General features: G+C 40.6%; 1 protein-coding gene across 33 annotated transcripts in view; it reads left to right on the top strand.

Annotated features, from left to right (window-relative positions):
• Window positions 1–27,601, top strand: part of NRXN3 (neurexin 3) — a 1,710,573-nt gene that overhangs the window by 1,320,879 nt on the left and 362,093 nt on the right. For all 33 annotated transcript variants that reach the window (XM_067027973.1, XM_067027953.1, XM_059057591.2 and 30 more), the window contains one exon: window positions 8,209–8,390. In XM_067027973.1, the coding sequence (XP_066884074.1) occupies window positions 8,209–8,390 (182 nt within the window). The remainder of the gene's footprint in view (window positions 1–8,208; window positions 8,391–27,601) is intronic.

Here is a 27,601-nt window from a genome sequence, read left to right as displayed (position 1 = left end):
TTATTCTAGCTATGTCCCTTGAGATGTCATCAGAAGGAATGAGTTCCAAAAACTTCTACAGAAGAGGCTGTTGAGTTATTATAAAATGATCATTTTTATTTTTCTTTTCATTCGTTTATATTTTGCCTAAGGACAAACGTATATAAAGTCTTTACACTTGGTTAATGCTCTGTAAAATAGAGTGATAACATTGCCATTCCTAAATATGTTACTTCGCTTTTCTACTGTGTATTCTTGTTAAATCTAAGCTGTATTTTCATATATATATGATATATATATCCTAGAAACAGTTTTCAATGTAACTTAGGAACTGAAGGGTAAACATAAAACAATTTGACTTAAAGTGTGTGTGATTTTCTTATCTGAGCCTGCCAAAAATTCACCAGAGAAAAATCATTCAAATGTCTTTGCAGTTAGATTTCTTTTATAAATTGGAAGCTATTCCATCATAGGAGATGTTGTGAACTCTAATTGATGAGTATTTATAAAATATTTCCACAATGAGATGAAATGACAAAAAGCTGAGATGGATTAATGGGAAGATGCCTGAATGACACTGTGAAGATATGAAAGTGTAGGTGAGCCAAGTTTTATTGATTAATTCAGCGTTTACTTCCTGAGCATTCACAGTGTTGATAGAGAGATAAATTAAACAACCCTGTCCTTCAGGAGCTCATGGTACAGAAGGGTTCTGAATTTTCATTTTGTTTGACAGTAAAACTTAATATATATTTTCTTAAACCTGAATACTGTGTAATTTCCTAGGACTTACTTTGTTTTGCTATATAAAAACCAGCTCGGTTATGAAAGTTAAAAATTAAGTTGACTATAGTTAATCTCTGAAATAAACCTTATTATTATAGAGTCCACTCTTCATAATTTAGAATTTTATGAGTATGGAATAATTAATCAGGAATAGGCTATTATCTGACCTTGCTTTATATACTTGATAGAGAACAACTTCATATTAAACCATTGTCATTTAAGTTAGATAAACTGATCAGGAAAATCAGCCCTCTACTGCCATTTCCATTGCGTGGGAATTGAGTTTCCATCTTGTTTGCTGCTGTTTATTTTTTGCCACACGTTAGCAAGCCATTGTCTTTCTTCTCTCCAACATTATCCCCAGCCCCACACAAATACATAGGTAAAGTCAAAGGAAACATATTAGGGCACACAGTTTGACACAGTAAAAAGAATAGATCATTAAGTTAGATAAATCTGGGTTAAATTCCTGAATTTGGGGGATCTTAGGCAAGTTTTTTTTTTTTTTTTTTTTTTTTTGTGTGTGGTTTTTTTTTTTTTTTTTGCGGTATGCGGGCCTCTCACTGTTGTGGCCTCTCCCGCTGCGGAGCACAGGCTCCGGACGCGCAGGCTCAGCGGCCATGGCTCACGGGCCCAGCCGCTCCGCGGCATGTGGGATCCTCCCGGACCGGGGCACGAACCCGTGTCCCCTGCATCGGCAGGCGGACTCTCAACCACTGCGCCACCAGGGAAGCCCTTTTTTTTGTTTTTTAACCTCATTCTATATATAGCTTCCCTCATCTTGAAAATTGGAAGAGTGACTGTTACAGGCTGAATTGTGTCCCCTCAAAATTTATATGTTAAAGTCATAACCTCCAGTACCTCAGACTATAACTGTAATTGGAGATAGAGTGTCTAAAGAGGTAATTAAGTTAAAATGAGGTCATTAGGGTGGGCCCTAATCCATTGTGACTGGTATCCTTATAAGAAGAGGAAATTAGGACACAGCTAGGTAAAGATGATAGGCCACGTGGTGACACAGGGAGGGAGAAGAACATTTAGAAGCCAAGGAGACAGGCCTTAGAAGAAATCCACCCTGCTGACAACTTGATCTCGGAATTCTAGTTTCTAGAAATGTGAGGAAATAAATTTCTGTTTTTTAAGTCACCCGGTCTGTGGTACCTTGTGTATGGCAGCCCGTATACAAACTAATACAGCAACAGTATCTAAAATGAAAGATATAGGAATTTGAAATATTATACTGTATGCTGTAATACATAGTGAGTGATTCATACATATAGCTAGTATGATTATTAATATTAGTAGTAACATTAGTATCATAATTAGCATTGTAAAGCACTACCAAAGGTTTGTGAAAGAAATAATTGCCCCAAAGGAAAGAATAATGAGCTTATGGAAATTCTTTTGAGCAGGAGGAAATTTAAGTGTGTCCCTGGAAGCTTTACTTTAGATCAGTTTTCATGTATAGAGCCTCATATACTTTATCACTAATAGAGGGATATGCTCTGAAATGTTGCCTCCGTGTTTAATGGCTTAATGCCCTTTGGTTTTAATCATTCTTTCTTTAAGAAAGAGAAAGAAATTGCCCCTTATGGAGAGAGCCCTTACTTTGCCTGAGCATTGTTTAAGAAATGGGGCTTGGATCTCCCCAATGATATACTTGACTCAGGCAATGTTGTCAGTTCCTCAGTTAGCTGAGCAGTAAATCTGATCATTTCTTTGCCAGAGATAAAGGATGTTCTTTAAAATACATGACATTTCTCTCTTAATGTTCAGTCCCTTCAGTTTTGCTTTATTTAAGGCTACTTTATCATCAGTTTTGGTGTTTATTTTTAAAATTTTGGAGTAGAAACAGTAGATCATAATAAACCATACATTGAATAAATACATTGCAGGGCTCTTTGTAAAATCTATATCATGTATCTCGTATTCCCTCGTGGCTCCCTCTGTAATGCAGACATTTTGTTGTTCATAGTTTTTTTCATCTGTTATTTACCCTCCCCTTCTCCTCGTGGAGCTCTTGGTCTCCAGGAATTCCTTTAGGGAAGCTATCGATACATCCCATGGGTCAGCAGGACAGCTTCTCCCCCGCGGAGGGGAGAAGAAGGCAGAATTAAGAAAGGGAAGATCCGGCTGTACTCTCAGTTCCAACACTTAACACCAAATCAGGTCATTTAATCTCTTTGAGCCTTTGTTTACTTTTCTATTAAAACAGTAACAAAAATATTTGCCATTAACACTTCAGTGGGTACTGGGGAAAGAGATATCAAATGAGATACTCCCAAAGAAAGCAGTTTGAAACCCATTTGACACTATGGAATTGTAAGACCCTACTGTTATGAACACTCCCAAAAGAGCCAGGGGTGTCCGTAAGGGGAACCATGGAGCAAGCTAAATACGTAAAAGAAATTGAGAAACTGTGTTTTTCAAGTCAGCAGTCATTACGAGACCCTTGAGCTCTATATGTCTTCATTTCCTAGAGGAGATACTTGTCATTTTCAAAGTCTTTCCATTTTGGTTTTATTATCTGTATGATAATTGATATGAATAAAAGATAATTTTAAGTTAACAGAAATAACTACATCTACTGGCATAATATATTTTATGTCCTTGATATCTATTTTCCAAAAGGATTTACCAATTTACTGTAAAGGATACAAATGTGAATAAGGTTGATGAAAGAGTAATAAAATAGAAATAAGGAATAGGAACCTGATATAATAGAGATAGACAGACATACCTTGGTACCTTGATATTTTATACTCAATTCTCAGGCAGTGTTCAAAGAGCACCAGAGAAGGAGTCTGACATCTTGTTTCTTATTCTAGTTTACCTACCAGGTGGTTTGCATGCTAAGACTTAGACTTATTACTTAATTTATTATTCTACCTGCTATACTTTTCTACCAGTAAATTATCTAGTTCTCTTTATTTTTTCTATTTTAATTCATTTATTATTGAAGTATAGTTGATTTACAATGTTGTATTAGTTTTAGGTGTACAGCAAAGTGATTCAGTTTATATATATAATATGTATATTATATATATATAATGTGTACATATTATATATTCATATTATAGTTATTATGTACATATTATATATAATATGTACATATTTTATATATATATTCTTTTTCAGGTTCTTTTCCCATATAGGTTATTCCAAAATACTGAGTATGGTTCCCTGTTAGTTCTCTTTAAACTTAACTCTTTCAGGTCTCCCTTGGGAGATGCTTCCAAACTTGTTCCACTTTAATACCAACTGAACATTATTTCAGAAAAAGCTAATTTGTTGTTTTTAAACATAAATATATAACCGACATTATATATAAATGCTTTTCCGGAGCCATTTTATTTATAATTATTTGATGGGGAAAATAATAAATTAATTCCAGGTAGTCTATTCTATTTTCTAACTAAACTTTCCTTTTTTTATACACGTACATACACACATACATGCATATTAATGCACATATGTATATTATTTTTATATCTAATGTAAATCTTAAAGTGGACCATGATTCTGTTCCTGTTGGTATCCAGAAAAGTAATATGCTATACGTATATGGAGCTGCAAAAATCACCATCAGGGGCTTCCCTGGTGGCTCAGTGGTTGAGAGTCCGCCTGCCGATGCAGGGGACACGGGTTCGTGCCCCGGTTTGGGAAGATCCCACATGCCTCGGAGCGGCTGGGCCCGTGAGCCATGGCCGCTGAGCCCGCGTGTCCGGAGCCTGTGCTCCGCAATGGGAGAGGCCACAACAGTGAGGCCCGCGTACTGCAAAAAAAAAAAAAAAAAAAAAAAAAAAAAATCACCATCAGCTCCATCCCAGTAGAGAGCTATCCAGTTATGAAAACAATAAGCCAAACCCATTTTTGGTGCTTTCGAGACAAAAGAAGTTGTGTGTTAAATAACATGTCATGCTTGTTGACTATTTGAAGATGAGTATATCCACGTTCTCATGGCTAATGGTGACAGTGTGGAGACTCCATTCCTGAAATACCGTGTTGGTTGGAACTCGGCAAAGCAACTTCAGCTGCTTGCAAACTTGCAAACCCTGCAATGTTAAATGGCCAAAATACCACCACAGCATTTTTTTCATCAGTTGAATGAATCACTTTTTGTTAGCAAGCAGGAAATTTCCATGGTTCTGATTATTAATAAATGTAGCATGATCTTAGTACCAGCATACTGAGCACAGTGAGAAACCAGCAACCAGAAACGCTAGTCTCTTTCTCGGAGTAGAAAGCATGTGATTTGGTATTGCATGTCTTAGAAGTGAACATCGTTAATGGATTAAAGAGGATTCTTATGGTTCCTGGGATGTTCCCAAAAAGTTGATTTGTAATCCACATTTAAAAATAACAAAATTAACTTTTTAATTTTAAAATGTAAAGTAAAATAATTCCATGTTCCCCCTGGGACTTGAGGCATTTTATATTAAAATTAACAGAAAGCATGTATTTATCTTTAAAAGCCATGCAAGACAACAGAGCTAATTAAAGAAGAAAAAAATAACAAGTTATCAGAGCAGAGGGTTTTAACTATTAATTAACTTCCTCTAAAGCCAACATTGGACTATGCAAGCATTCAGGGTCTTTAGTCACCCTTACTAGCAAATTCAGTACCAAGAATACATTTTAAAATTTATTTCTAGGTAGCAGAAAAAGCTGCATGCTAAGGACTTTGTACCTTTTATGCCCTTTTCACCTGTAAAGTTAGAATTATCTAACATAGTGATATCCTAAATTCAGAACAACAGAGGCAGTAAAAATAGTTTAAATCATATTCTCCTTCTACTTATCATAATATTGTCATAGTGTAGTTTCATTCTTTGTTTATTTAAAAATTGCAGTCACAGTGACCTAGCCACTACATATAAGAAGTTGTGTATTTATCTTTTAAAATGCTCTTCCTTTTTGTATTCTTTGTATTGACAATTACTGAACAGGGCAGTGGGTGAAATATAAGCCGAGTAGAAAGTTTTTAAAGTTATTTGTATGGTGAGAAAGCCAGACTAGCTTTTGAAAACATGTCAGATTTAGGGGTTATGGCTTTGTTTTCATTCTGCTTTGTTCTTGTCAGAAGGTGTGAAAAAAATGAAGTACAGTCAACTTTACATCATTGGTATAGTTTATTGTAGAATGATATTAAGCTATGATTGGTGTATGGTAAAGCCAGGCTTTCGGAGGCACGAGGGTCCAGATGGAGACTTAAAGGAGGTGCCACTTATTTAAGTCAGATATTTGGGTCTCTGTTTCCAAGCAGTGTTAACAAATGAAATATTCCATAGAACTGCTGTGAAGACCCAGCTAATAAATCTGAAAAACACTTTTGCAAACTGTAAAGCACCATGTATACGTTGCTGCTGTTATCAACTTTTGACTTTTTCTTTCTGTAGTGACAAAACTATTTCCTGATAGAGTATGGATTTATTTCTGTAGCAGAATCCACTATATATTTAGGATAGAATAGGGCAAGATTTTATAAATTGCCACAAAATGTCACAGGCTGATTTGCACTTTTGGTGATTCTATATATTAATCACTGAGTAACCTTCAGTTTTCCAAATAAAGAGTAAAGGGAATGGTGATGACATTTGTAATCATCTACAGAAATGGAATTATTTAAATTCTTCACAGATGGTGAGATATCAAGAGTAAATCATTATATCCACACTTCTAATTTTAAGAATCTTTGAGGGTGTTCGTGGATAATAAGGAACAAACATTGTTTTGCATGTAGAATTAAACATAAACTTTCCATACTACAATCCCCAATTTTCCAGGTGACTGTGGAGGGCTTTTCAGACACCATCCCCTAAGAATTGAGAAACTCATAAAAGGAAAATAATGTTATGCTGCATACAATACACAAACTGATCATATTGGAGCAACTAGAATGGTGACCTTTCAAAGAGGACAAATTAGATTCTATATGCCTCAGAATACAACGTGGCTTAATGCCTTAGAAGAGGATGGCATATGACATATACTCCTAATTCTAGCCTCATAGCAGCTTACTCTGTAATTTCTAAACAAGATGAATAACTCATTTCTTCTTGAAACAACATAATTCAACCCAATATTCTCTGTAAAGTAAATTGATCAATATTGAAATATTTAGTAAATGCTAGATATATGAATGCTTGTCTAATGTTGCTTTAAAACAGTTTCAAGGATTGGACTATGTTTGGTGGGAAACACAAGAAAGTCTGATGCCAAATGCTCTCTGAACTTTGAAATGAGTGACATATGGAACTACTCACTATGGGTGACATAACACAGTCATAGAAACTACAATGGTGTAGTCTCTTCTGGCCACCAAATCTGCATGCTTTTCCCCCAAATTCAGATTTAAACACTTGTTTGTAAAAATAGATTTTTGAAATTTAGGAGATGCAAATATTTTCTTTATTTTTCTTCCTCTTTGTTTTCTACGTATTTTTAAGTCAATATATTCTTACTAACCCCTGGGTTTATAAATTGTAAGAGCTAAATCACAAGTAAATATTAAAAACAATGTTGAACCCACTAGTCATAATTGATAATACTGCTTTTCAAGATCAAAATTCGTTAAATTGAGGGGTTTTTTCCTATGTCTCCTATGTCTTCTTTTTGAAATTTAGTTTGGAAAGGAGCTAGAAACTGTTAGAGAATACCGGATAAACACCACAACTAGGGAAAAAAATATAGAGTTAATTTTTTAAAGACCTCCAGAATTAATTAATTTTTTATACTCTTTTTTTAACATCTTTATTGGGGTATAATTGCTTTACAATGGTGTGTTAGTTTCTGCTTTACAACAAAGTGAATCAGTTATACATATATATATGTTCCCATAAAATTAATTTTTACCACCTTTTTTATAGCAACATAAGAGGGAAATAGGCAAGTGCTTTGAGTCACGTAACTTGGTTTTCTCAGGCTCTCTTTTCTGTGAGGGTGACAGAGGGCACAAGCAGGAAAGGAGTAACGGCTTTGGACTTCCACGTTACCTTTAGTTTTGTGTGGCCTTCCTGGAACTTCTCCCCACTCCACTGGCCAGAATATTCTGATAGCTAAGAGATGGGGGAACTAGTTTCCTATCTCCTGCCTGCCCTGGCCTAGATTGAAGAAGGCAGAAAAGTTGTTTGTCGCAATGTAGCAAAGCCCTCAGACACAGCATGTTATCTGCCCTCTGCCCTTATACAGCAGGATCTGAAGATGCGAGCAATGGTCTCTAGCTAGCATCTGCTTCGTTATTAACTCATTTTGCCTGCGTCTTTAATTTGGGGTGACAGCCGTCTTCCAAGGCTTTGGATGCCATCCCTCTTGGTCACCATATACTGGCACGTGGTGGCCGTTTCTCTCCACGGCTGCGTGTGCAGAGTCTCACCAGTGTACCCACAGCTGGCAATAAGCACTGCAGGGTCCTGACGGCTCCCTCTCTCCTTGCTTTCGCAGCTGGCGCCACGTACATCTTTGGGAAAAGTGGAGGCCTGATTCTCTACACCTGGCCGGCCAATGACAGGCCCAGCACGCGCTCTGACCGTCTGGCTGTGGGCTTCAGCACCACCGTGAAGGACGGCATCCTGGTGCGCATAGACAGCGCCCCAGGCCTCGGGGACTTCCTTCAGCTTCACATAGTGAGTACCGGACTGTGGCCTGGATTCTCTTGTCTTCCTGGTGGTCTGAGTTGGTGAGGCAGACAAATGCAGTGGAACATTCTAGATAGACATGGCAGAGGGGCACACGCTTGTAACGTTGCCTCAGTGTGTTGGAGCCCATACCCAGGAGGTGGTGTGTGTTAAGCCTCATTCTACCCCTCAGATATGAACCACGATACCCGGAGGGCACCCCGGGGATAGAAAATTTAAAACTCTTCCTGTCCAGACTCCCTCCCCTTCTGGGTGGTTTGACCTGTCATGAAACACTTAACAGACCACTTAGGTGTAAGTAAGAGACTGACCTGGTATGGTTCCTCTTAACCTGGGGTACACAGCAAGGCCCCCTTGAGTGTCAGTGATCTCCTAAGTTGTGGGGCTCTGTAAAGGGCCAAATAGAAATATTTGGGGCTTTTTCGGGTCATAAGTCTCTGTCAGGGCTACTCAACTCTGCCGTTGTTAATGTGAAAGCAGCTATAGATGATACATTTTTAAAGAATATGTATGACTATGTTCCATAAAAGTACATTTATAAAAACAGGCTGCAGGCTTCGCCTTGGTGACCCCTGCCCTAGCCTGCAGACTTTCTTGTAGAGGCATAAAGAACATGTGATAAAAACTGAGGCCAGAGTGGGTGGGGCAAAAAGAATCAGCACATGGACCAGGAGTTGGTGTATTTGCGTGTCTTGTATATCCAGCAGTTTGCTTGTATATATAAACCCAACAGGACTGCACCCTCACTCACTGCAGATCATTAAGCACACGGTGCAATTCTAAGAAATTAAAATGATCTGGAGGAAAAATTACTTTGTTGTGAGGATAGAAAATATCTTTATAGCAACAGTTAACCCATTTTATCACCTGTGCAGTCTGCAGTTAAGAAAGTAGGCTGAAGAAGGATATGACTCTCATCCGTAAGTACCCAAAGTGCCGCCACCAAAAGCAAAGAGAGGAATTGTTCTCATTAGTTAGCAATGACAAGACCAGGAAGAATGGGTTTAATTTGGAGCAATAAGAATTAGGTTTAAATAGTAGGGGGGGAAAGCAGTTAAGAAGGAAAGTCAACTGGGAATTATCACCAACCTCCGAAAAGGAGGAAAAGCAACATTTACTGGGAATCTTTGAATGTGAGTTTTGCTAATGCGCCTATCTACCGAGGAAAGCAGAGTGAGATTTCATTGCCAGGCTCTGGAGTGGAGGTGGCTGGCTGGAACCACAGCAGCAAGCTCAGCCCTGGAAGCAGTGCCCGTCTCCAGCACCTGCTCTTCCAATATGCCTTGGCAACAGGAGCAGCTGGAAGGAAGAGGCTTAAGCTGGAAGCCTGTCTGATCTCAGAGTGAACCAGATCAGGTCAAGACTCTGCTTAGCAATGCAGGGAAGGACTGCTTGGAAATGAGCACCTTCAAAATGCAGAATAGGGGTCTTGAAAAGAGCTGTGAACCTTTCATCCTTCCTCAGATGCTTCAGGAACCATATGGTACTATGAACCTGAGCTTAAGCATCTTAAAAAGCCACGCCAAGGAGCACAGAGGAAGGCAGCCATAGTTAGTACAGTTTATCTTTATTTGGCCTCTGTGAGATTTATGCTGCGTGTAACTTAATGAGTATTTCATGGCAGCTATAACTAGTCTATTATTACCAGCTCACTTGCATTTTCACGTGGATTTCTCTTCTTTTTTTTATTCAGTGTGACTTACTAGGAAGAATAAGATTTGACACAGCCATGAGCATCTTTTTCGAGTCAGATAATGTGCTACCAAGTTTATCCATTTCTTCCCATTCCTGTTTTGTAAAGTGTCTCCACTTTTAAGAGCAATGTTGTTTGTTCGGTTTTTTTCTGGTAGTTTAGTTGGAGTTGGCAGTGTTTTTATAAAATGGATATGAGGTTGCTGGGAACTTCCAGGAGGAACCAAAGCATTCCATGTTAAATCTTAAAAGCAAAAATACAAGAAATTTTACATCAAGATGTGTAGAGCCCCCTTGGGTATTGTAGACTTATTCCAATGATGCTTTCATTGCTTAAACATTCTGGAAAATTCCAACAGATTGTCCTTCAGAGCTTGGGTTAGGAAATGCCATCTGATATTTTTAGAGAAAAGTAAAAGAGACCCTATGATGTAAAGAAACCACACCATTCTGGAGTGGCCTTGACATGCCTGTGACCCTCTTGAGCATGGGAACCCTTCACTGGTCTAGTAATTTCAAATCATTTTTTGTTCACTAATGGATCGTTTCTGGTGTCTACCAGAGATAGAAAGTGTGTGTGACTGTATTCCAGTAAAAATGTACTTACAAGAACAGGCTACAGGCTGTACTTTGGTGACTGCTGCCCTAGGCTGCAAAGGTCCTCTTAGAGATGTAAAGAACATGTGATTAAACACTGAGGTCAGAGTGAGCAGAGCAAAGGGAAGATTCTTTACCACATTGGAGAGGGAAGTTCCAAGTGCAAGGTCAAAAGACTTGATGCCAAAATCCAGCCTCTTCTTTTGGACATTTACATAGACGCATCAGGAGAATGAAGCCATAAATACCTACTAAGATCATTTTATATGACTTTCACAATCTGTCATAGTGGATTTGTTTATTAAACACAGTTTGTTTCCTTGTACTAAAGAAAATTACTCAAAAAGAAAGGAAGTGCCGCTGCTGAGAGGGGAAAGGGTTGGACGGGAGGTAAACGATTTCATTCCCCTTGCAGTGCCCCCAGGAGAAAAACTCACGGGTACAAAGAGAAAGTGATGACAGACAGGAAGAGGACATGAGGGCAAGGCGAATCCCAGGGGTAGGGGAAGCAAGGACGAAGTGGGCCTGAGGAAGAGAGGACACGTCTGCCTGGAGACGGGCTCTGGCAAGGGTCACATGCGGGCAAAACGTCATTCTTCGAGTGTGGGTGTTAATTGTGGAAATCACCAAAAATGTCTTGGTGCTACTTCTGAGTGGTTGTCAAGCTAGTACATTGCTCCAAAACAAAGTCTAAACTCTGAAATCAGTGTGTGTGGGGTGCGGGGGAGAGCACGAGAGAGGAAGGAGGGAAAGAGATTGAGAGTTTGTGTTTTATATACGGCTGCTGAAGTTAGCATGGCTGATTTGGGGACATACAACATTTGGGGGGGATGGCAAGAATTTGTGGAGAGAGCTTGGGCAGAATGAAGGCATTGGTGCCCCAGGGTGAAGAATTGGCACAAAGAAAGAGACACTAAGACAGAGCTGGGTGGGTGCTGTAGGCACAGTTTTTCCTGTTTCACAGCTTGCTCAGATTATCTGCTGTTCTCACCAAGTGAACAGAGGCTCTTCTTTCTCTTGCTGATTTCTTTTAAACCAAACCTCTTCCCACTCATCTGGGCCTCGTGGTGATTACATAGGCTTATTAAACAAGACAAGAATTAGATCATTCAAAAAAAATCAGAGAAGGCCAAGAGATCAAAATAATTTAGAGATTGCTTCAAAGTAGCTTACATTGCTTCATTGTTGGTTCATACTTCTGTGATGTACTATTTTCTGTGTCAGTTATTAATCATGATATTAATGAAATCACAGACAAAATGTGGGTGACAAAGGCAAAAAGATCTTTGCTGAAGTATGTGTTCATGAAATAAAATTCTGTGGAAGGGAGGGCATCATAGAGCAGAGAGATTTTTACAAATTATTGTTTCAAATATAAGTTCTCTCCACTGAGATCTATTGTTGAGAAATGAATCTGCTCAGTATTTGGAGAGAAGCTATTCCTGTGAGTGACATCTGCCTATTGTCCCTTCATCTAGGCTCTATGGAGCAGTGTCAGGTTACACTCACCTTCTTTATACAACAGAGACAAAACTGAACAGGACCAGAGAAAGAATTACCATGAAGTGCTCCCTACTGCTATCCTGAAACTCTTGACAGCCTCCTTTCACCACCTGCAAAATAGAAGGTTGGGGAGAACTGGGCAACAATTAGCTTCTCTTTATGTAGTTAATGCAGGGTGTAAAAAAGACTTCCTATTCATTTTATTCTCTCTGTGTGTAATTTACAGTAAATCCTCTTGGATTTATTTTTTAATTATGAGCCTTTCAGGAACAGTGGAAATGTATGTGTCTGGACATCTGTTTGGTTTGACAAGAATCTATAACCTTCCCCAACTGTTTCCCTCCTGTCTTATAATGTAGATACTTACATAAACCAAAGTAGAAGAGAAAGGGTTAGTCTTGTCCACACCGACCCCCTTTCCAAAATGGTAAAGTGTTCTCTTTCCAAAAAACTGCCTCCCCCCCAAAAAAAAACTGATGGTATTCTCTTAGTGTCAAGTTTGGGAAACCAGATATTTATTAAGTTTGGCTTGTATAGTATTGTTTTCCCATAAGTTACAGCACTTGAAGTGACTTCTGGAGAAAAAACAGAGGAGCAGAGCTGAATTATGATAAATGGTCTGTTGCTCACATCTATTGCATCTATAAACTGCTGGCACGGATGCTTCACTTGGCTGTCCCCTGTGTGGGATATTTACAGCAAACCATCAACATCTTTTGGGTTAGTCTTCAGTGAGTTTAGGTGGCTGTTAGCTTAGGTTCATCCCTGGATTTGGCCAGTGGCAGAACTGGACTGGGTTCAGGCATTGTACATGGGGGCATCTGCAGAGGAGTCCAGAGGAATATTGACATTTGAGGCTGGTAACACAAGGAAAGAGGGAAAGAACGAAATCAACAAAGGTGTCCACCAGTGCAATTTTGCTTCCCACAGAGTGCTGCACACTGCAGGTTAGCTCTGTATTTCCTTTTGCTGCTCTTTGTTCTTAGTGAGAAAGGCCTCTGTGGGTTTTCTAGCCTTAGGAGCTTTTCCAGATCATTAGCCACTTCCGCGGAGAGGGCCTGCTGGGGATGTCTCTGTAGCTCCTAGCTTGGCTGTTCCATCCCTGCGGAGTTGGAGGAGAAGGCGGGAGAAGGGAGTGGAAGGGGGTTTTGAGGAAGCGACTGTTTATGTAAGCTGGACCAGAGGCAGCACCTGCACGAGAGTGAGTGTGTTTCCTCAGATCTTTGTTATTCCCAAGGTGGCTCTACTTAAATCTGTTGACTTTGATTCCGTGCTTCATGTTGAAAGGCAGCAAGCTGTAGTGGAAAAATGTGCTTAATTTGTGATCAGAAGATTTGGATCTGAGTCTCATTTCTGTCCACATCCAGTGAGCTACTTGGCTTTGAGCGAGTCACTCCACTGCTTTGAGCTTCACCTTTCTCTTCTTTTAAATGGGCACCAAACAGCTCACCTAGTAAGGATTTCCTGAGGTTCAGAGGACATAAAGTATTCGGAAGTTGTTTTGTTGTTGGCAAAGGACTGCATGAAGATAGAATGGTAGTTTTCTTGATGAAATATCTAGCAGGGGATGACTTCATTCAAGGAAAAAAAAAAAAAAAAATATATATATATATATATATATATATAGTGAAAGGAAGAACACGTTTTATAATGGAAAGCAGAATTTCATTTTCAGTATTTTTGAAAGTCTACTTAGACACTTTCTGCAAGCAAATTCCTATTTTATCTGATCAAAAACAAATTTTCGAATTAACCAAATCCACAACTGAGACTTTTGGTGTGTTCCATTAGCACGCGGTGAAGAACCCAGTTCCCGCTGAGAGACGCCTGGTTAGGTCAATAGGCTAAGTAGACTCCTGCAGCTTCCTGGGTGTCTCGTTGCAGGACATTATGTCTCTACAGTGTCACGAGGTGATGCATTATATGCCTCTTCTCCACTTCAGTACAATGTTCCAAAGGGCTCTACACTTACCAGTAAAAGTGGAATCCACCCTGCCCTGAAGGTCCTTCTTCAGTCGTATGAACGCTGTCTCATCTTTGCCTAAAGAAGATGGAGGAGGAGGAGGTGGTGGTGGTGGAAGGGGGGTGGAGGAGGACGAGAAGAAGTGGGGGAAGACGGAGGCGAACAAAACAACAACCACAAACAGCACCATCAGGAGAGCAAAATCTTTCTGGGGAGGAGAGTATAAAAGCGGTTTGAGGGCTTCCCTGGTGGCTCAGTGGTTGAGAGTCCGCCTGCCGATGCAGGGGACGTGGGTTCGTGCCCCAGTCCGGGAAGATCCCACATGCCGCGGAGCGGCTGGGCCCGTGAGCCATGGCCGCTGAGCCTGCGCGTCCGGAGCCTGTGCTCCGCAGCGGGAGAGGCCACAACAGCGAGAGGCCCGCGTACCACCAAAAAAAAAAAAAAAGTGGTTTGAGACCCAACCATGGGCACCGGATAAATACATAAAGGGCTTGGCCCTATAGTTGGGCGTTAATGGAGCCCAGAAAGGGTCATTGCTAGAACAAACATCCCAGTATGGGTACAGCCAGATTGAGTGAATATGAGTAGCTGCTGCCACCAAGTAAACTGGAAACATAAAAGCGCATGTACAGGTAAAAGCATCTCATAGATTTTTTTTGATTCCTCAAATATAAAAGAAAACTGAATGACAAATTTCGTGTGCAGGTGAAATTTACAGTAATACAGTCGTAAAAACTGAGTTGGCAAAGCACATGGAAAGTATTTTAGAGCTGGTACACAGTTATGAGAAATGAGGCCAAATGACCATATCTGACTCATTTATCTCTTACACCAGTGACCCTTTGACTGTTAACTGATGATATTCCTGTTTCAGCATCCTCAATGCACACCTAATACGAATTTAGAGAAATTAGAATTAAGAGAATTTAGCTCACGAGTGACATTCTTTATGCGTGAACTGAGTGTTTTTTATGTGCCAGGCTAAGTGCTATGTGTTGGGGATACTGTTATCAACCTTGGCTCGCATAGAGCTAACAGATTTGAAAGAACACGTAAGTAAAATATGAGAAAGTAGGTTTTCTACATATTTATGAGATGATGTATTGAAACTCTTGTATGGCTCCTGGTATATAGTGAGCTTTCAATCATGGATAGCTTTTAATATTATTCGTACTTTTTTTTCAGTTAACGTCTTTTTTTTTTTTTTTTTTGCGGTACGCGGGCCTCTCACTGCTGTGGCCTCTCCCGTTGCGGAGCACAGGCTCCGGACGCGCAGGCTCAGCGGCCATGGCTCACGGGCCCAGCCGCTCCGCGGCACGTGGGATCCTCCCGGACCAGGGCACGAACCCGTGTCTCCTGCATCGGCAGGCGGACTCCCAACCACTGCGCCACCAGGGAAGCCCATGGATAGCTTTTAATATTATTCGTACTTTTTTTTCAGTTAACGTCTTTTTAAGTCAGAGAAAACAATATAGTTTATTCTCCTAAATAATGAATAGACTTTTAATCAGATCTTTGAGATTTCAACTTAACTAATATGAAATTCTAAGGAAACATCAGGATACTACTGATTTAAAGTCAACCTGGTAGCATATACCCTAGATTATGGCAGTTATCAAATAGCTGAACGAGTTTTGAATAGCAGAGGCTTTTGAGACAGATGAATCCAAAGTGCAGCAAGCAAGGCAAACAAAACCCTAAGCACCATCAAGTGAGTGCTGGAGCTTATATGACTTAATGGCAAACCTACCTTAATGCTGTCGTTCAGATGAATTATCTCGTTGACCCACCACTTACACTGTTACTAGTCAGTACCCCTGGGGTATTGTTCAGTGCATCAGGGCAAGAAATAACTCATGAACTCTCTGAAGCTATAGACGACGGATTGTAGATCCCTGGCTGCATTCAGAAGGCGTGGACCTCAGCATATTGATTGGGGAATTCATTAGCCACCCACCCCATAGCATCATGTGCTTAGATCCTGATGCTGTCACTGGGGCTGTTTCGTCTTGTTAGTGTTTCCCCGATTGATGGCGGAGGGAACTGTATAACCGTATTAGCCTCAAAGATAGTACTGACCGCCAGACCTGTCATTTCCCAGCCTGAGATGACACCTTTGGAACCTAGAATCACTTACAGACATTTAGATAAGCCCTGCTGATCGACCAAACTAACCTTCATCCCAGAGTCAGTTCATACTCAGGATGACAGGCAATGATTGGCAATTAAAATGTCTCCTATTCTCTTCTTGACTCCTTAGTTAACCTCTTTTAATTCAGTTTACTTTGCTACTCCATCTTCTATACGTTGGCAGGTAATTTAATAGCATTGATGATTATTTCCTACATTTGCTTCAGACTAGATCTTTCGAGATCATCTTACATGACTACCATTGCTGTTGCTCAGCACTAGTACGGACTGACTAAGTACCAGGTACCAGACATTGTGCAAGGCCTTTGTTTATTTTATCTTATTATGAGCTCACAACAACTCAGTGAGGTAGTCACTATTAATAGCCTCACTTTATAAATGAGGCAACTAATATTTAATGAAGTTAATGAATTCCCCAAGATAGCACTGCTAATAAAAGGCTGAGCAGGCATTCAGATCCAGTTCTGATTCTTTACTATTATTACACCCCTAATGAAAGTTTCAGAGTAGAAAGTGTACTGGTGATGATTTTAATTCAACACGTATTTATGAAACGACAATTTATTTGGAGTTGGTGGACATGTGAAGAGGTTTAATATCAAGGGGAGAAATAAAAATTGTACATATGGCTCCGTTTTAAGGGAGGATGGGCTGTATACCAAGGAAAGTAAGAATATTACTGGTTGTAGACATTGAAGAAATGTATATAGACAGGGTGGGTCAGATTTGGGCTGGTGGAATCTGGAGAAGGAACACGCCAGATGAAGATACTAGCATGAATGTAACCTCAGAGGAAGGAAATCCAAGTTATATTCTCAAATTGGGTGTTCAGTGTGTCCAGAATAAATGAGTTGAGGGAATGGGAGGACAGTGTGGAATGATGGCAGACAGATCCCGTGTTTTAGAGGAAAGTGGTCTGTAATTCAAGATCTAGCTTTGCCTCCAACCAGCTGTATGTCCTTGGGTAAATTTTTTGACTTCTCTGTAAACTGATAATGTCACCTCGCAAGTCTGTGTAAAGATTTATAGTAATGTGTGAAAATGTTTAATGAGTCTTATCTGGTCTGCGATAGATGCTAAACTAATGATAGCTATGTTTTGGGTTGTTTTTTTTTTTTTTTCTTTCCAGGTACTTTAGGCCTGTAGTGGGGAGAATTTGAATGCCATATTGATAGATTGCCTCTGAAAGCAGTGAGAAGACATTTTGAAAGTTTTTGAGCAGAAGACAAAATGCCCAAAGCTTAATTTTTAGGACGATTATTTGGCTCCCTTGAAAGAATGTTTTTCAGTGGGTTCAAGAAAAATAAATAGCAGGTGATTGTTTAAGTGGTCCAGGAAAAATGTTTTTAAGGACTTATTCTATGATGATGATCATAGGCTGGTAATGAGGATGAAACAAAAGGACATTTCAGAGAGAGAATCAACAGGTATTGCCAGCTGGTTGAATGGAAGAAAGAGAGAAGTAAGGAATGTCTAGACTGGGAAAGTTATGATTTCAACAGCAATAAAATAGGGGACATGTAAGAAAAATAGATTTTAGGATAAAATCATAGTTTGACTTTGGTGTTGCAAAATATAAGGTATCCAAGAGTCAGTCCGTAGAGATTTCCAGTAGGAAATGTGTGATGAGCTCTGATGAGAGATAAGAGCTTGAGGTGGGGACTTGCGAATTCTCAGCTTGGCAGTAACGGTGGAATCTCTGAGGATTGCTGAGATATCCAAGGAGATAAATGAGTAGGAACTTGGGAAATACATAAAAAACTTTACAAGATGAAGGAGAAAAAGGAAGGAAGATAAAAAAAGAAAAGGCTACAGGTTCAGGCAAAACCTAGATAGTGAAGTTCTACAGAAATCATAAAGCTTGAGAGAGGTTTTCAAACCCGAGCAGTTCTAGAGCTTTTTTTTTTTTCCATACCTTTTGGACAGACATCTGTCCTTTGAAATCGCTTCGTGGGGACATCTTCTTTGTCTTTATTGTTATTTATTACAGCATATAATATTTGTCATTCTGGTCCTCTCACCAGTCATTTTGTGTTTCTTCCCTTGGTAGCTGTCATAAGCATTACTGACTCAGAGCCAGAAGACACACCGTCTAGTCCTGGCCCTGCCACCAACTAGCAGGCATCTCAGATAAGCGGGAGAGATATAGATATTGTTCTGCCAACCTCCTAGTATAGTAGAGAAGGTCAATTGAGAGAATGCACGTGAATGTGCCCTGTTACCATTGAGAGACGTACAAAATTAAATAAGATGGTTTTCCTACTTTTCCATCCACTAGAGCTCTTGATGCCTAAATGGTTGGAAACCTGTGAATGAACACCTGAAGTATGTTAGAGTGGTTGTAGTTTTCAACAGGAAGTTTAGCAACCGGGCAGATGGGAATCAGAGCCAAAATGGGAATTGACCCAAGTGCCAGATCCCATGACCCTGCTATGGTCCTCAAAAGGTATGAGTCTCTCACCCCTTGGAGCATTGCTTTGGGGGAGGCCATTTGGATTTACAGTCATGCTGCAGTTCTCTAAAGAAGAACCCCCCCCCCCCATCCTGACGATCCGCCATGTGCAGTGAGGCATGGAATCTGATTACCTCATCATTATTTTAGCTTGGATGCCTACACATGTTACTAATGGTCATAAAATTATTCAGCCCTTTTTAAAATGCAAACGGCAGTAGTTAGGTTACTGAAGCCTTTTGGAAATGACTTTTACTGGTTGATTTTTTTAGAGCTACAAACTCGTATTCTTACCTGATGACATGCATGTTTTTGTAATCACTTCTGTATTGGCTCTTTTATTTATTTTCCAGTGTGCCTGCCACTTTGTATATATCAGCTCTTTTAGTACTCACAACACTGTCAAGTTGGTGAGGTTACTTCTGTTTTAGACATTAAGAAACTAAGGCTCAGAGGATTAAATAACCATTGCTTGCGGTGCTGAGAAGGAAAGACTAACTATTGAGAAGGAAAGAAGACTAGCTATCAGTATATTTCATTCTAATGTCACATATAGTGCTTTCAAGAGTTACCTACTAAGTATTGAGGTTGGATATGGTGAATTTAGCAGGACCTGTGATTTTTTTTTTTTTTTAATCTACACAGTTAAGAATGGTAAACAGAAATGGAGGAGTGGAGCACAGTATTTTGACTAAAGCAAAATATGTAATTGGAACTAAGTCATTTTATTTCTTGATTCAAAGAAATTCTTCATTTTATGTTGCATCTGATTGCTTCCCAGTATGTTTTTTGTCTCAACAGCATTAAGGCATCCATTTACTCCCAAACTGCTTTCTTAAACACCCTTATGCAAAACGGGCTTGGAAACTAATCTAAGGTTTGCGTGCAATATGGTGGACCAAGAGATTCACAGGCAACTTCTCTCGTCAAATTTTAACAAAAATCCTCTCAAATGTAGTATGTCTGAGCAGAGATTATTGCACAAATGACTTCACATATTTCATTGTGTGATAAATGCTCTATTAGAAGTCTTCAAATATTCTTATGTAAAAACTGTAAATGATCTCAAATAATACAAAAACACATGTAGTCTCTCTGCAGTCAGTATTTAATTGTACGTATTTCTAAGTTAAAACCAAATAAGAATGTCTTCGCAGAAGCCCTCGGCTGTCATCCACTGGTCTGTTAGTTTCTACTGTCTATGGCAGAGTGTAGTAAAAACTTGAAAGGTAGACCTTTTCCCTGGAAATCACATTTCTTGAAGTGGGAGCAGATTCCCTTCAATCTACCCCTGACTTGATGACTAATCCCTGAGGTTAGCAAGCTCTCACATTTGCCACTTAGATCGGCGACGCTAGGGTGGGTTTTGTTGCATGGCTAAACAGCAAAGTTTAATTCAACACCGAAGCTTGAATGAAAAAAATTAACTTGGTGTAATGCGTTTCCCAGAACACAGTGCACGGTGGGGGAGGGTCTTGGACTATCCACAATGCACAGCTACCTGTTAGAAAAAGACAAAAATCTCCCTGAGGTCTGGTTGTAAATGTATACAGGGGCATATAGCGAGAAGTATAACCTGACAAACTTGGCTTTAGATGGGAGGCGGGTGGGAGGAATAGAATTCTCAAGTTAAAGTTAGCCAGGCAGGTGAAGATGAGTAAAGTACTTTAGTGAAAAACAATTTAATCATTTATTTATTGATTGATTTTAACATCTTTATTGGAGTATAATTGCTTGACAATGGTGTGTTAGTTTCTGCTTTGTAACAAAGTGAATCAGCTATACATATACATATATCCCCATATCCCCTCCCTCTTGCATCTCCCTCCCACCCTCCCTATCCCACCCCTCTAGGTGGTCACAAAGCACCCAGCTGGTCTCCCTGTGTTATGCGGCTGCTTCCCGCTAGCTATCTATTTTACATTTGGTAGTACATATAAGTCCCTGCCACTCTCTCACTTCTTCCCAGCTTACCCTTCCCCCTCCCTAATCACTTATTTTTTCAACCAGCTCCTACTACATGCCAGGTAAGTTCTAGGTGCTGGGAATACAAGAGTGAACAAGATAGTCTAACCCCTGGACTTGTGGAGCTTACCTTCTGGTGGGGAGTCCTCAGTAGGTACAGGCGGTCAGAACCTAAGTTCTGCAGAGCTTTGTGAAAGCCCAAGGTCATCTATATTTAATAGATTAAAGTGTGAACAGACTGGCCAATCCCCCCAAACTTTTGTTTCCATCTTTGAACTTTTCTCTGTTTTCCAAATCTCCATGTGAACCTCCCTTACTCTTATAATCAAAACAGAGCAAAGGACCCTCTCACCAGCTGTGGGTTCTGCTGTGACCACCATAAAGACCACTCTGGTTTGTTTTCAGTACCAAAAGGAAACAAAAAAGAGTAACATCTTTACCCCCAATTTCAGTTCCTTGTTCTTGGACGTGACTGTGACCATCCCTGTTGTTTTGTTTTGTAATTGTGCAGGATGCCTTCAGAACATCCATCCATGTTTCACAGACAGCAAAGTTGCTAGAGGCGTCCACATAGCACTAACCGACAGAAAAGAAAGACAAAAACCAAAATCAACCAAATGAAAACCCAGCCTCCTCAGAGACAGACCACACCACTTCCAGTATACTTTTCAAGCCTATAGACCATCAGGTCTGCACATTGACCCAGAGCTTCCCCTCCCCGACCCCAGGCATTTGCAAAATCAACCCCTGTGGTGACGATATCAGCGCAAATTAGGTTTTTTTCCCTCCACTTAACTGAATGCTCCAGGAAACAGAATGGAACCACATGTTTCCCTTTGATTCACACCCAAACACTGCAAAACACAGAGTGTGTACTTCCTCCTTCAAGCTGTGTGTGTGCGTTAAACACATGCAAACATTGGATTGAAATGCAGACACATAAGACAGCTCTGGAGAAAACCATAGAAGTCTTTTTCTTCCCTTTCTCTAAATCTCCATCTTTGATTGGAGCCAGATCTTTGCAGAGATTCAAAGAATATTGTTTCACAAGGATTCTCCAAAGAGCAGTTCAATGTGTTTCATCCAGAATTGAGTATTCACCATATCATAACAGATGCCCTTTTGGAACTGGGAACTTACCCTTAGCTCTCTCCTTATAAATTACTATTCATTTCTGATAAAGAGAACCGAGAAACACCCACTTTATATAATTTACATGAAAGAACATAGAAGGCACCTTAGGTAAGTTTTCCTGTGTTTCCACAAATTGCTTCTTTGTTAAAAGTGAGTGTTTGGTGTAAGTAGTATGTTAACAAAGAATTCTCCTCTGGTATAAACCCCGACCGAAGCAGGAAGACCAAACTTCTCTTTGAGGCGTGCCGATTGAGCTCTCATGTCTCCCTCCAAGAGAATAATTGATATCGCAGAATAGTGAGAGCTGACTACAAATTCTGTGCACGTGGTTGTACGTGATGTGAGCTGGTCAGAAGGTTCTGTGTGATATCTCACTGCTGCAGAGGCCAAAATCAAAGGATTGAGAACAAACATTTCAGATGTCAGGACAAGAGAGAGTGTGTGTGTGTGTGTGTGTGTGTGTGTGTGTGTGTGTTTTAAAGCCTAAACAGAACAACACTGTTCTGTGAACTCCAATCCGGCTGCTGGCCACCTGGAGTCCCCCAGTAACCTTGGACTTAGAGTTGCTAGATTTAGGAAACCTAGTCTTGTTTTTCACCCAGCACCTTCTGGAAACAGACTCGCATGAAGTCACTGTGGGCGTCTGTAAGAAGCCATGGTTCTGCTCCCGTCTGCCATCAGGGAGGTTGAAGATTTGATTGACTCTGAGAGGGACTTTCTGCTGTTCACAATGACTGACAGCGAGGCTGGAGCCATTCGTGCCCTCTTCGCTGGTCAGGAACCAGGTCAGCACACTAGACTCCTGAGCGTGTGCGGGACAGCTGCGTGACGGCATCTAAAATGGAGCTACTGCAATTGCCCCGGCGCCTCTTTCCTTCCTGTGTTCACTGAACCGAAGGACAAGAATGAAGGCTTTTCTTCCTTGGCTCTCCCTGGCGTTTGGCATCAGTGCACAGACAAGCCCGCTTCCTCCACTTAGCTCCAACTTGCTGGTCCTGGTTCCTAATCTCAGAGACCAGGCTGTCCCTTGTCTTCACCATGTGGGGTTTAGAGAATGTGCCCAGCTAGTGCCCCTTGAGCATCATCCAATACACAAATATATTTTAATTTTCGGATAATTCATATGCAGCTTGAGATTTCCAGTTTCTTTTAAAACTATTGGAAGGTTCAGCTGCATATGGGGCCAGTGTTCCCATGCGGCGTGGGTCAGCTGGGGATGAGGAACTGCTGCCAATTCTATGACATGGCGTTTCCAGCCACCCGAGGCTCCACCGTCTCTCTGTCACACACATCCCCGGCTTCTCCATCCGTTCCCTGGCCTGTGGACACCTGATCTTGCAATTCCTCTCACAGAGAAGCGTGTTAACAGCAGTTTTAAGTCATACCTTCGAGCCTTATGCATAAATGGTGCCCTCAAACATTTTCATAGACACAACTATTTTAAATATTTACTTTAGAAGAGCTTAAACGTTGATTTTTACATTCCTGTCCTAAGGGTACATAGTTGCCTACTCAGAAATATTTGGGGCTCACCTATATTCATGCATTTCATGTTTATAATCTGTTCTTTAGCATCACACATTCAATGATTTTAACTCAGTGGTTCAACTTCTCTGTTCTCTTTGAAGAACCTTCGCATTGAACACAGAATGGTGATTTGAAGACGAAGATTTTATTAATTTTCCTGGGAAAAGTTGGGTGTCGTTCCTAAAAGATGACGTTATATATAACATGCATAAAATAACATATTTTCCTATGTTTTAATTCATAATTGTACAATATCAGTGTGTCAGGGGTTTCTTGACTCTTCACACAAATTGTCTTCACACAGATCTCTGATTACTTAGCCTTCTCTGAAGGGGGCTGCCTTCCAGGGCGTATCTTTCTGAGAGCTCTGAATTCTGCCAGGAGGGAGAGGTGACACGTGACTGAGGAACACAATTGTTAGACCCCTTTGCTCACTCAGGGGCTTCGGCTGTCTGTATCAAAATGCTTCACATGCTTTTGCTCCGGGATTGCTTTTCTTGTTCCATTCCTCACAGTCAAGAATTTCTTTTCCCCCCTACTCCTGACAATTTTACCTAAGCGTTTTCTTCCATTGCTTTAGGCCATCGCTCCCGGTCATGTCACCTTCTGAGACTGTGAATAATTTTTTCCCTTCAATTATATTGTTACCTTGAAGGTATTTATAGGCTATGATCTTGTTCCCTGGAGTCATTGCTTTGCCAGACTTTATAAATTTAGCTCTCACCACCTCTCTTCATATGTTTTATCTTCTAGCCTTTACAGCATTCCTTTTTTTTTTTTTTTTGAGTCTATCTTTATAGTTTCTATACTATTTCAATATTCTTCCCAAACTAGAGAGGTCAGAATAGCACATCATATCCCAGGTATTACTGTGAATATTTGATTTTAGGGAGGAAAATCGAGAGGGGGAGGATTACTTCGAAACTGAACTTAATCTATTTTGTGACGCAGAAAAATAGACAAAATGGTAGAGAAATCTACCAGGGCAACGTTTCCATATGTTTTAACATACTGTTAGAATAATCCTGGAAACTTAAGGGGGAATGATGATTTTTCTGAGAGAAAATGTGTTGCTCCCATTAGATATTTGTACCTGTCCTTTAGAGTAAGGTATTCTTTAAAAATCCAGGCTTCAAATATGATTATGTAATAAGATGGGTTTCTTTCTGCATAGCTCATGAGCTTTTAAACCAATATTATCATTAACATTATTATTATTGTTATTGTTATGAATATTATTATTCCTGTCTCTATGTTTTAAATTTAAGAAACAGCATTACACATTTAATTTTAGGAAGAAAAATCAAATTGCAACATGAACCACTTTGGTACTAGCTTTAAGTTCTAGTTCACGTCTGCCGGCATTGGAAGCATTTCATCAATGTGGCAAATGGGGTATAGCCTCCAGGGAGCCCTGCAAAGAACAAAGGCTGGTTGGCTCTCTAGTACCATCATCTCCAAACATTTTTGATTGTCCCACATGCAAGCCAAAAACAAAAAAAAAAAAAAAAAAAAACCATGCACAACTTATAAGTGTGTTTATGTATGATGTAATGTGCATATGTGCTAGTATGTTGTTTATATCATAAAACATACAGAAACGTCAGAAGTTTGTACAGATAAGATTTGATAACTAGATGGGAGAAGAACAGTATTTTCTCCCATCACCCTAGTGAGCCAACCTTGGCACCTCCTGGGGATGCTCCCCCCCACTTTGGAGATCACTGCTCTGGTGGGATCTCTATGCTGACTGTGTGAGCCGCTGCTCCCAGCAGGTCCCAACAGGAACCCAGAACGAGCAGTTAAATGCTGGAGAGCAGCTGAAAGAACCTGTCATTCACACACTCATTTTTGAGATGAAGATATGGAGACCCAGAGACTTACCTACCTATGGTCACAGAGTTGGTTAGTGGGAAACCTGGGTATAAAACACAAGCTTCGTAATTCCCAGATTGCAAGGTGCAAGGAAAAGACGAGTTGTTCTGTTTCAGCTGGAGTTGGAGGAAAGTGGGGACTGAGCTCCTGGGAGATGGAGGAGGGGAGGGCGAGTCAGTAGGTTTTGTGAACGGTGAAGCACTGTTTGCCTGAGTAACCTCTGCTCACTCACATGCCTTTCTTTTAAGCCCTCTTCACAGGTTCTCTCTCTCTCTCTCTCTCTCTCCAACTTACAATCCAATGCTTCTGATTAATGGCAGACCTCTTTCACAAGAACACACTCAGGAGCCAGGCATACTGAGTCCAAATCCTAACTCTGTTACTTAAGAGTGTCATATAATAACTGTGTGACTTCAACCAAGTGACCTAACTTCTCTATGCCTCAGTTTCCTCATCTGTTGCAACTGTTGGTAATAAAGTTCCGTATGGGTTGATATGAGTGTTAAATTAGATGATACCTGTAAAGCCGTTGCATACTGCCTGGCCCCATCCTAAGCATCCTTTCAATGTTAGCCGTTACTATTGTTATCGTCTTATTAATCGTTCCTGCTAAAAATGTAAAGCACTTTACCCCATATCGTTGCATTTCATTTTGTAGCATGACCTCATGCTACACAGAGAAAAGCATTTTCCTCCCCATTTCACAAACACGTACACTGAGGCCCACGTATATGCTGACGGCCAAAACCAGCCCCGAATCCCCGGACAGACCCCCAACCCAGTGTGCCATACCATCGTGCATTTCCTTTCAAGATGAAAACAGTGACTCGAAACCCCTTTTCGCAGAACAGGAACACAGACTCCACTGTTTTGTCTTCTCCTCATCTCCCAAGGAGGGGTGCGGCGCTGTCCCCCAGAAGTCTACCAGCCTGAGGATAAGGGCAGAGAGAGGCTTGAGGGTTAAAGGGGTATCTGATCATTCGTCTGAACTCTCTGCTGTGTTGAGAGCCTGTGTTACAACCTTAATCGATTCCTTACATAACGAGCTTTCTCCACCCCCTCGGAGTGTTTCCATTTTCTCCAGCTTTCAGTATCGGGGAGTGTTATTAAATGATAAGGGGGTTTGCTGTCTGGTTGTATATTGTGAGAGGCTGAGAAACAATGAGTGTTGTGACACTTTAGAGGGCATGTGAGTGCTGATTATGGGCACCCCGTATCAGAGAGCAGATCATGTGACAGGGCTGCATCCGGGACACTGCCTCCCGTCCCCGAAGGGCTATTAATGGGCCTTCATACCTGGGAGGACAAGGTTATGCTGTTTGGGTAAGGCGATAATTAGAGATGCATCGCTTTTCACAAGCAGGGCCCTGGCACCTGGGGTTGGCAACTCTGTTCCTTGTATGAGGCAGGCTCCGAGCTCCAGAGACAAAAGGAAAGTGGAACTTGTTATGGTGACCTTACCTGAAAAAGGCCGTCTCACCCTGTCACCCGTGGGCATTGATTGGCAATTGATATTGAATAGAGAAAGAGAGCCCGGGGCTGAGGCGCAGAAGATCTGAATTTTATACCTAGTTTTGCCACCAGGGAGCCATAGGGGCTTGAGGAAGAGTCACTTATCTTGTGACAATACGTTTTTTGATATGAGAAAATGGGGACTATATATCTCCTACTTGTCTCAAGAAGATACAACTCAGAGATTATCTCTGTCAAGGTAGTGGGGTGGAGACAAGGGTGTGTATGTATTTTGGGGATAAAGGAGACATGTTTTCAGGCAGAAGGGAAGGGGACAGTACAAAGGCAGAGATTGCCAATGCATTAGAGAAGAGGTGAGCAAAATTGACCAGCCTGGGGCTGGAGAAGGCAGGGAAGGGTGAGAGAAAAATCAAGGTAGAGCGTTTAATTTTTATCACCCTTCCTGTGGAGCAAAGAAGAGAGCAGGGGTTGGGTAATTGCACCAAAACTCTGAGAAGATGAGGATAGTCAAGCAAGTTCACGTCTGATATTCTTGAGCTTCCTAGTGAATAAAAAAAGTAAGGTCATCTGCTGCAAGCAACAGGGGCAAAGGTAGATTAAGAGACTTGAAGAAAGTGTAGAACCTTTGGAATGGCCTCTTTGGGGGTTGTCAAAGGAAGTCAACAAGGCATCTTTTCAACAATGTCTTGATCTCAGAGTCAGACAACTTAGGTTTTGAGCCTTCCTTTATATTCTCCTCCTGGGTAGTCCTAAGCAGTCACCTGTCACTTCCCCATCTATACTTTAAGGTTATAATCTATACCTTGCACACTTGTTACAAAATTTAAATGTGATCCCATATGTAATGTGCACAACACCATGCTTGAC

Source organism: Kogia breviceps, chromosome 3 (assembly GCF_026419965.1).
Source record: "Kogia breviceps isolate mKogBre1 chromosome 3, mKogBre1 haplotype 1, whole genome shotgun sequence".
Lineage (NCBI taxonomy): Eukaryota > Metazoa > Chordata > Mammalia > Artiodactyla > Physeteridae > Kogia > Kogia breviceps.
The sequence above is the reverse complement of the archived record's forward strand: the minus strand, read 5'-3'. Positions and strand labels throughout refer to the sequence as shown.